The sequence below is a fragment of the Rhodamnia argentea genome, chromosome 9 (assembly GCF_020921035.1).
Source record: "Rhodamnia argentea isolate NSW1041297 chromosome 9, ASM2092103v1, whole genome shotgun sequence".
Taxonomy (NCBI): domain Eukaryota; kingdom Viridiplantae; phylum Streptophyta; class Magnoliopsida; order Myrtales; family Myrtaceae; genus Rhodamnia; species Rhodamnia argentea.
In genome coordinates this window covers 4,643,359-4,654,073 of record NC_063158.1, presented here as the reverse complement: position 1 = coordinate 4,654,073, position 10,715 = coordinate 4,643,359, and the positions used below count along the sequence as shown (strand labels likewise).

Here is a 10,715-nt window from a genome sequence, read left to right as displayed (position 1 = left end):
GAGATTCAGAAATTCCGTCGGCTGCTTCACTAGAAGGTACATTAAACCACCGAACCCCCTCAGTTGCGCAAGAATCTTTCCCTTAAAATCAGGTTAGGACCACCATTCAAGCGGAAAGTTCGAGCCTGAAAAGCAGCAGATCACACTCAATTGTATGCTCTTAGTTTCGCACGATGCTTGAGTACTTCCAATGCTTTCCGCATACATGTTTTGGCTCGAGCACCGTTCTGGGAATGCTTGGTAAAGAGCTCTTCTAAGTTTTTAGCTTTGGTAATTCTGTAGAAACAGAATTTTGTGGAAAGCGTGGAATTTAGAATATTATGATCCGCTACGTTAGTTTCAGACAATCATTAGCAACCTGGTAAGTTACTTGAAGAAAGATGAGCATGGTAATATGGTCGGCACATGCAGATGTCCCTGTTGAGCTATGTTATCAGTTGTGAAACTTGGCCGCAATATATGCTCGGTCTGATTAGCCTTGCATTACACTTGATGATATCATTCTCGAGAATCATTTATAATCTGACAATTAATTCAACGTAACATCAAGAGATATTTCTGCAACTTAACCATTTCCATTGGATCCATAAGGAGTTTTGATATGCTGAATGCAATAATTTTCAAAGAGAATTCCGACATAGCTTGATTTGCACACAAAGATGCATACCATACAATTGATTAGTGCTGTACCATCCACATGAATTGCATGCTGGTGGACTAGTCCATTGCCTTGTCAATAGCACATCTCGCTAGTCTCGCACACATCGCGAGAATTCAATGCCACAATAATGATGCAGCTAGAGAGGATTTCTGTTGACATCTTTGTACAGAAGATACCGGCTCCTGGTTTTACCGAGCGCAGCATACCTGTCAAATAGAAAACCGAAGGAGTTAATTCCTCCGAGAAATGAAGCTCATACTAACCACAGTAAGAGTCAATTAACTAATCGATGGATGTTAGAAGAACGGTATTAATTGCTCTTTCTAATCGTACCATTGAGGCACAAATGGTGCCATCCAAATGACATCGCCTGCTTGAACTGGGTACCTATCAGGAATCAATCAGGCTAAGATTAGTATTATGGTTCGCGAGAAAGGAGAACAATAGTACGACAAAAAATATCCTACAACTAGGTTATTCAAATGAGTTCCAGTAGAAATCTCCAACCTCACAGCCAGTAAAATTCAGGATGAAAGTCTTACCAGCTGTCGCCTAGACGATAAATGCCCTGTCCCTCCAAAAGCAGCAAACCATGTTGATTGTAGTGGACCTCCTGCAATAAAAAATATTACAGTGCTTTCTAAGCTGCGGACCAGAATAGCTGGAACGTGCAATTAAATCCAAGAAGTTGTTCAGCGAATCCCGTGCAGAAAGCTTGCTATTCAACAGAGTTAAAGTCAACCAGCCGGGTATGTCAACATAGTATTATTTCACAAAAATTCCATAACTAATTAACGGTAGTGATGATTTTCCTACTTGTAAGATCAATTATTCTATATATATCAAGACAAGCTGACTACCTACAGGAACTTGAAGACATGGCCAAGCTGAAGATTTTACTGGTTTTTCTTATACTTTCCAAAACAAATAAAAAGCTCTCTAGGCTAAAGAGTTGGTAGCGGATACTTTATAGTACTTTTTTCTTCATTGTTTTTCTTTTCCTACTGTTGATCAGGGCTGTTGCCCAACATTAAATGGTTAGACATCAACCTTTCTCCTTGTTGTATTTTAAGATGGAATAATTCACTTCTTCTCACTCTTACAATTCCCATTCTGCATTTGTTTTCAGCATTGTACTTTTAGAAACTCAATCTCTCTCTGTGTCCTTAATCCCATTAAATTATTCCGAATTTCAAAACTTGAATCGCATATTTGGCCTAACTTCCTTCTTTATATTTTTGGTTGAAGTCAAACCTTTTTTCTTAGTTTAAGGTATGATTTCATATTTAAATTGAAAATTTGTTCCGTTAATTGTAATCTTCTCTTTTGAGCTTGACTATTGGTTATGTATGTCTATTTTATACCATTTGTTTGCACAAGCAAGTCACAAATAGTACATATTTGACAGCATTTTGATATCCTCCTAATCTGAACTTGGACAATTATAATGTGAAATTGGTCATGCAATTTGTAGGTACTTTGTCTAATTTTTCAAAATTGCGATTTACTCTATCCGACGATGTCATGACGTAAAGAATGAAGCTAAGAAATAAAATATGAATAATTCAGTTCTCTGATAGTTTGAACTTTAAAAAAAATTATCTCCACAGTCAATTAAGTTGGTATCAGATCTGGAGTTTGATTCCTATCCCTGCTCTTTCATCATCTATGAGCTATTGTATGAGCAATCAACTATTCTTTTACTCACAGGCACCGGGTTCACACACTTAAAGCCTTCATCATGAAATTAAACTTCACATCAAGAGAATTTTTTTGACGTGAAAATTCATCGTTTAAACTTCTACAACAAATTATCACACCGCTGAACTTTTAATGTGATGAAATTTTGTTATGAAGGAAAAAAAAATCAAGTAGTTTTTAGATCCCGTGCATTGCACGGATCATGTTCTTGTAATCAACCAAATTTAATTTCCAAAAAAAAAAAAAAAATACCTTCACATTAAGGAATTCACCAGGTTGAAAATCCATGATCTGCATACAAGAATAAATCATCGGGTCAGAGCAAATGAGAATTAGATCATCTCTAAAATATTTGACTTATGCGAAAATGTAAGATGTTTATGACCTCTAAATTTGCGTGGTCGAGGTGGAGGGGAGCCTTTAGCACTGACCTCTAATTTTTGTTATTGTGTTTGCAAGTAAAAGCCAGTTTAAAGACAATTTGCAAAAGCTAGAAAAAGAAGCCAGAGGCAGCAGCTGCTCCACCAGCTTTAGGCTTGTGCCTTTTAGCTTCTTAATAAATTAAGTGCGACTATATAAGGACTACCTAAAGGAAATTTTGAAATGTATAGTGATAACAAATTTTGTTTGAAATTTTTTGAGTAGCAACCAGTAAAAGTATAAGATGGAAAATGTTCGCCTATTTATATTTTAATGAATAAGAGCAGCAGCTCAGGCAAAAATCCAGAAGATACAGTCTAAGGGGGAAAATAACAGGTCTAGCCACCCCAACAAGGCCCTAGGCCAAGTGTGAAACATGGAATGAGTATGCTACACTATATTTCAAGACAAAATTTAATAGAAATGCATTGTCACCACTTGGGAATTTTGTCAAATCACATCTTTCCTGCTGGCTATTAGATGCACTATTAAGAACTGACAGAATGATAGAACTGCAATGCCAACAGAATAGTTTAGGAAGACCATCATGGCTTACGTGAATATTGAAGTCATAAGCAACGGAGGTAGGAAGAAGCTTCCTAAGTTCAAAAACCTGGTGGCACCATAAGAAATGAAGAGACACAGCATTGTTAAAAATGATAATATCAACCACGAGAATAACTAGCAAATTGTACAAGAAATTGCTAACATCTGACAGTCAAAGTTAGTCAAAAATATCATTTCCAAAGAATTCTAGGAATAAATAAGGGGCTGTGAAGAGGTGATATTTAAATATTTTTCCCGACTAACCTCTCCTGGAGTTTCCAGAAGTGGCTGCTTGTCTGTTGAACCAACAATCACCTCGGGGACATGACTGTCCAGAGAGGCATATCTAATAGGAAAAACAATTTCTGTCAGTACTTTTTAGGATCAAAGAGGCATACTTGAGTAGCCGCAAGATTTAAGACAACTGCATTTGTTACCATTTAACCATATGAAAACATCAATAACTGAACTAGATGTCCTATATGACTGAAGGTGCACTACATATGCAAGGGAATCCTCCCTCCCTCCCTCCCTCCCTCTAAAGAAAAAGCTCAAAGTTGATTATCTAGATCTAAAGGAGGCCGGAGCAAACCTTCGTTCAAAGACCACCACAGTAGCAGGGGCATCGGAACTAAGAGAATGTTCAACATTTGGAGGGAGATAAGCATATGAATCAACCTAAAGATAGAAACACATGATAAGAATAAAGGCCAACATCAACAGATAGGAAAGGAGAATGGTTCTCAACATTGGAACTGAGGAGCATAGAGATATACATTATTACTACTCAGGAAAGTAGCAACTTTAGCTACTTCTCCCGGCTTCGATAAAAACGCACTTATCATGCATGCAAAATAGTCAATGTAACTAGAACTGTAAAAAGTAGAATTTTAACATGCATAATTAACTTAGTCAATGTTTGACATTGTTGGTAAACCCTTACCTAGACTCATGAAGTACTCGGTTCAATAATCGATAGCTATCTTCTCCCCCTAATTGCCTAGCAAATGTTTTTTTTTTTAAAGCTTGCTATCCAGGCCACAACACAAAGGTCTTCAAAGGAATGGCGCTGTAGTAACTTTATAACTTAATGGTCATCCAAAACTCATACGATATCATTATCATGCAGCAAATCTACAATGATAGTTTACATTGACACTTCCTGGTGGCTTTCCATACGGCGTGTCGGTTGGTATGTTAATATCTCATAGGATAATTGAAGATTAAACCACGCTTTCATCTAAAAGCTTAAGCTTTTGGAACAATTGGCAGGAGTCCCACAAAATCTAACATGGTATCGAGCAGGGAGGTCCAGAGTTCAAATTTTTCAAGGCCCCATTTGCCTTCCCAACTAGACTTAGTGTGAGGGGAAGTGATAGAATAATTAAACATTAAACCATGCCTTCATCTAAAAGCTTAAGCTTTTAGAACAATTGTCGATGGTCCCACAAAATCTCACAATATCAAAGATTCAAAAATTTCTTTTATCTTCACTTGCTCGAACTCAAGCATAAGATAAATGAGTGAGAGTTTCCATACTCCAACTCCACCGAGTGTGCAACTTAGAAAAGAATTGACAATAGCTATTACCAATTAATTCGTTCCAAACACACAATGACATATTCGTAGTCCGACAAACTGCATGCTAAGTTCTCAGTGTTGCGGAACAAGTACTAGGGTGTATGTGCAACTTGTTTAGATCACCATTGGTAGATGTCGAATGAAATGGTTGTTGCAAGCTGCCCCAATGACAAATCATTGGTTTAAGTTTAACTGAATAACTAAATAAACTAGATAGCCTTTTGTCATACCATCAGCTGTTGGCTCTTGCTGGACATCGCGAGAGATACGGTACCCTGCACCACGAATATGAACCTGAACAGAAATTAAGCTCTTGAGTTCTCATTGACCAGAAAGTTTTTTCTTTTCAAAGAAAAAGAGATTACAATCCTCCAAATATCAAGCAGAAAAGATATCTCTGGGGCAGTTATAATGAGAATAAAAATGGAAAAAAAAAAACATATGGACCTTTCTATGTCACAAGGAGGAAGTCCTGATCTTGAATTTTCTGCACAAAGCATAGTGATAACACATAAAAGGGGTAATTCAAAGTGGTACCAAATGATCATGGACGGGACACAACTTGAGTGAAATTTGAGCAACTTTTGGAGAGCTATATACTTAAAAAGAATCATTTTAACTAACATCACAACCAAGACAAATGCATATAGAAGCATATACTCCTGCAGCATCAGTGCCAAGTTAGGTAAAAACTTCCTGAAAGTGCTGTGTATTGTTCATTTAAGTGGCAGCTATATACACCATTTTATGCTTAACTTACTGACCACTAACTCAATCTGATGCAACCTCCTTATAGAACTGCTTAAGATAGAGAAATAGAAGACATCAAGCATCAAGCAATGGTATCGACTTGACCAGCTGCCCAGATGGCAGAGACATGATGCAGCAAACAATCACAAAGAGATGCAGCTTTGGAAACTGTCTCAGATAAGTGAGACATAGGAGCTGATTCTTGATCATTATTGTTCGAGTGTCTTTTATGGTCTCCACTATCCAGGAAGCTTTCAGTAGTTTCTTGATATAGATGATGGCTTGTTGAATATCAGGACCCCTCTGTTTGATTGATTCTTGATTGCTTCAATCTTCAGGATTTTCTTTTCTCCCATTTTTTGGGGCATCCTCGACAGATTAGTATAAAATGCATAGGAGGTGCAGTGAATGGTAGCAATAACATTCCATGCATACACCAGGAGCGTCATGCAGCTGCTGATACCAAAGAAGCAGGCAAACCTTGCATTTTCGCTAGATACATGACGAAATGTGAACCCATTGCTGGTGTTATTAAGTATGCTGCCAATGTGTTAGTCCTGAGAAATGTATTTAAAGAACTTCAGCCACAAGACAATTCCTGACCACATAAGCATAAGATAGAACAATTACCAATCAGGTAGAGGGCTGAATACTTGACTTTCTGGTGTTATTAGAGCATGTTCTGTTCTGTAAATACTTCTGGTGAATCCCGGCAAATCTGCCAAGGGGGGAAAAGCTCTATCAGTGGAAACAGGAAAAGGGGAAGAACATCTTTAATTATTTGCCTTGGTAAACTTTCAATTTTATCATCAACAAAGATAGCAAAAGGTATTTCTCAGACATTCTCTTCACATTGTTTAGGACCAATTCAAGGCCCTAGCGAATTGACCTTGGCCTGGCAAACTGTGGCAGTTCTGGGAACTCAAACAACCAAACCAGAGCTTGTGAATCTTCACAACTTTTTTCGCAGCTGAAAATTTTGCGGACATTGAGTCCGATAGATATCCACCTTGAGCAGTAAAAGGAGACCAGGATTCATTTTCCAATTTAAATTATCCAGTTCGCTGAGAGAGCCAACAAATTTCACAATCTAAACTCAATCATTTCGTTAGTCCATCAAGAGAAAGCACATGCGGATTCAAATGTTTTCCGTTGCCACGAATCATGTCACAGTCCTAAAACATCACAACCAGCCTCTACAAATCCTCTCTCTTCATCCAAATAAAAAAGAACATGAGTTTGATCTTAATAAATACGATAAAAAATTTCTGTGGAGATTTGAGTCGAGGTACAAATCAAAAGAAATAAAAAACAAGATTGCTTCACTCAATGAAGAAATAATCGCAACTTCCGAAATGGATTAATAGAAAAAGAATAGAAGCTTAACTTGAAGATAAATTGATTTAGAAGCATCATGATTAAGCTTTTTGTAGTGGCAAGAAACAAGCTTAATCAGAATCTGCCATTTCTTCGACCAAAAAAAAAAAAAAAAAGAATCTGCCATTTCCAAGATTGACAAAATTTACTAAATGTACGTAGCTTCCGAACCTTGAAGGTGAGAAGGGGACAGTGTAGGACTCGTCACTTTCCAGTACAAGGGCCTCGACTCCGAGTTCGGAGTTTCTTTGATGATTGTAGGCGCGGCGCAAAACCCATCTCCACTCAAGGCAACTCTGAATAGACCTGAACGATTTCGATACACAAAATAAATCTCTCTGCCCAGGAAGAAAAATCAAAACTTGAACACAGAATCGAGCTCTGTTAAGCGAATGCATTTGCACAACTCTTGGGGATTTCCCACTATTCCTCCACAAAGTAACAGACAGGAAGCAGGGGAGGTCGAATAGAAAGACAGGCTTTGAAGAGTGCACTTACTGAGGGTGACGAGGAAGATTTTCAGAGGCTGTGACGATCCTGAACAAGCAAAGGGATGATGCTTCATCCTGAGTACGAGATTGAGGTCGAGATTGCGAGTAGGAGTCGCAAAATTTTGTGACTTTTCCAGTTCCTTCGCAATTCACAGTGTTCCTTCGACCTTTTTCAGTGCCTTATGTGTGGGTCGTGTGGCTCTGAAGACAAAATGGCTTCCACGTCGGAAGCTATGGTTTAGACTGCTGAATGTGAATTTTTTTGGAGCAAGAGGCACCCACTTGTCTAACCCGAGCTACTGTACTGGACACGTGCGAGCATATGATTTGGTAGATCCTATGTGGTGGAGCCTGGTGGGACCCACAAGGTCCACAGTAGAGACCAACCCGGTTCAGTGGACCCTGATCTACGGGGAGGAATTTCCAGGAGCAAGTGACCCAAATGGCAATCGATTTCGACCAAAAAAAAAATGGCAATCGATTCACCAGCAAAAGGGCTCTTTTCTTCTTCTTTGTTTCATTTTCCCTTTGCTCTTTCCATGAAGATTTAGTGCACTAACAAATAGATGATAAGAGCTAGGTTTGATCGAGGACCGCTCTCTAGCAATCGGTATCGCAAAATGATAATCGTAAATTGTTCATTTGTTTTATTGATCCATTCGAAAACCGAACCACCGATCTGATCCGATTTCCTGGTAGATCCATGAAACCGATCCTATCGACACATTTCTTTGATTTGAAACATTTTGACATTATTTTCAACTTCATGCGGCTGGGCAATCCTATCGGCGCATTTCTTTTCGTGGTTCTCCTTGCTGGTGATGTATATGACACAGAAGCTGCGCGACAGGAGGTCAACGTGCTTGGGTCCCACTTCTTCAGGCTCACATTCCATATTTTAGCTGGTTTATGTGGGTTAGGCACCCTCCTGAGCATTGTTTTGTATGTTAGAATTCGACCAGTTTACAATAGTCTTTACTCAGAGGGTTCTTTCCCTGACCCCCGCGTTCAGACCATTGATAAGCGAAGACGTCTTTTGGATTGAAGGCCATATTATTCAACCATAGTTGAGAGATAGCTTGAATTAAAAATATATATTAGATAAATAGGTCGGTCCAGTTGATTCGGGTGAGTAGTTCCCACCTAGAATCGAGAACCATACCTGTAGTCGCCGCAGAAAATTGAAACCAGAAACCGGACCTATACCTAATAGGAATCACCCAAAACTGACTAGTTCGATTTGGTCCGAGTGGATCCCAATTCTCTTACACACCCTTAGAAGTGTCATAAAGAAATTTGGAAAGTAAGGCACGTCACGGTTTCTCCTTCTGCGAAGGGTTTTCAACTTTCAAGCTCAAACTTTTACGAGGAATTTCTGTGAAATTAACAATGTATTCAATATAATGGACAAAATCATAATTTGGGATTCTCAAAATAATTGTCATGCAATCCCATAAAACTCTCACATCCCAAAATCTTTCTAATCTTGCAACTATTTAAATTAAATTACCCAATGAGGAACGGTTTAGAATGCTTTACGTGTGTAGAACTTCTTCACCTTCCATCACCCGCATGCCCCCGAGCTCTTTTTCTACTTAGTAGTATGAATGATGGACAGCAGATAGAGAAGAGGTCAACAAAACACGCATTTCTGCATTCCAATTGACCCAAGAGCTTGCAAATATGCAACCTGAGCAACAGCCAACTTCAAGACTGTCTTGTCTGGACCAGAGCTGCATTACTTCCGTTCTGTTTGTAGCCTTATGAAGGTCATTAATATGGTGAAATTACTGTCATATGGTGATGACTCATGAGCACCTCTAGATATTGGAAAGCTGTGAAGAACTGTGTTGAACTGGCAAGAAGTTTTCCTTTTCAGTCTAGGCAGATGAAGGAATCTCCAGCTTCTCAGTTGAAGCAAATATTGAATCATTGATGAGGAATCCGAAAGCTATCAAGAGCACAACATGAGAAACACACGATGTTATTCTCACAGACAAGACTTTTGCATTACCCAGGTTTGCATGGTGAAGAGCTTTCTCAAACAATTATTGACAGTAAGCTGAAAATTTTGGTTGAAGTTTTGGGTAGATAGTAGAAACAGGCATTTGTCAATGCAGCAGGCATACACATGAAATGGTAGTCACACGAGTGAATTCCTGTCTCGTGTCGGAGGGAATTTTATACAACTTCGCGTCCTAGACGAATTTTTCTGTTCTTCCAATTCGGGACTCTTGGTTTCACAATTAAAGCCCTGTCACTATGGAGGTTCACCTCTGCTTGCGAAGCGCAGATAGCATTTTTGACCAAAATGCCCATTTCTTTGGCACCTGAGAGAAGGAGAGCATTGGAACCTTTTTCTCTTACCCTCATAAAAATCCTCCAACTGAAGATACAAGAAATCATGATAACTTTACCTCCAGGCTCTTGGTAACTGCTTGCATTTTATTGCCCGTAGATCCCTTAGTGTTCCTTTTCCTTTTCTTCCTGTCTTTCTTCCCTTGGAAGCTCATCAAAGATCTTAAGAACCTTGTGATCATGGTTTTGTAGTTTCCAAGACAAGCTGGATCCGTCTCCATTTCTCGCTTTCTCTGGACAGTGACAGTCCAACAAACATGTTGATCAGGAAACTGATGATAAGTACAATGTACTTAGCTGTTGCTGATATGCACATCTTCAGGAGCATTCGCATTATTGCGAAGCAAACAATTGATAGGTCGTTTCTAAGGAATGTACACTAATATTTTCCTCTTTTGTGCATGGTAAGATCATCTCAAACTTGTGACTTGGTCAAACTTCATGATCACAAACTGGACTCAGCACATACATATTGTTGTTAAGCATCTTCCATAAAATTTTCCCAGATAACAGGAAAAACTTTTGAATCAAGATAAGGACAGGATTCCGTACTTTGTCTGAAATTCGGTGGTTGTTTGTAGATATAGGTGCTGGGATTAGGGATGTGGATTCTGCAGCGGGTTGAGCCGATTCCCGGAGGTGCCGGGAGTAATGAAGAAGTTCCGCCCTTCTATTGTATCCTTTGCCAGAGAAAGTACCTTTACTCTGAATTTGCCCTTCTTCATTGGGGCGATGAAGGTGGAGGTGGTGGAGGTGGTGATGGTGGTGGTGGTGGTGGTGATGGTGGTGTTGATGAGGGCGGTGAGTCAGATTTGGTGAACTAAGCTTCC

At 39.1% G+C, this 10,715-nt stretch overlaps 1 protein-coding gene across 1 annotated transcript; it reads right to left on the bottom strand.

Annotated features, from left to right (window-relative positions):
• Positions 1–460: 460 nt before the first annotated feature.
• Positions 461–7,758, bottom strand: LOC115737062 ((S)-ureidoglycine aminohydrolase). The gene is made up of 13 exons (XM_030669018.2): positions 7,535–7,758; positions 7,208–7,342; positions 6,290–6,377; positions 6,140–6,216; positions 5,357–5,396; positions 5,140–5,203; positions 3,921–4,006; positions 3,593–3,674; positions 3,339–3,395; positions 2,615–2,653; positions 1,204–1,274; positions 995–1,048; positions 461–867 (listed from the first exon to the last, which is right to left on the bottom strand). Exons 1-13 carry the CDS (start codon positions 7,599–7,601, stop codon positions 798–800), a joined length of 930 nt encoding a protein of 309 aa, XP_030524878.1. The 5' UTR covers positions 7,602–7,758; the 3' UTR covers positions 461–797.
• Positions 7,759–10,715: the final 2,957 nt, after the last annotated feature.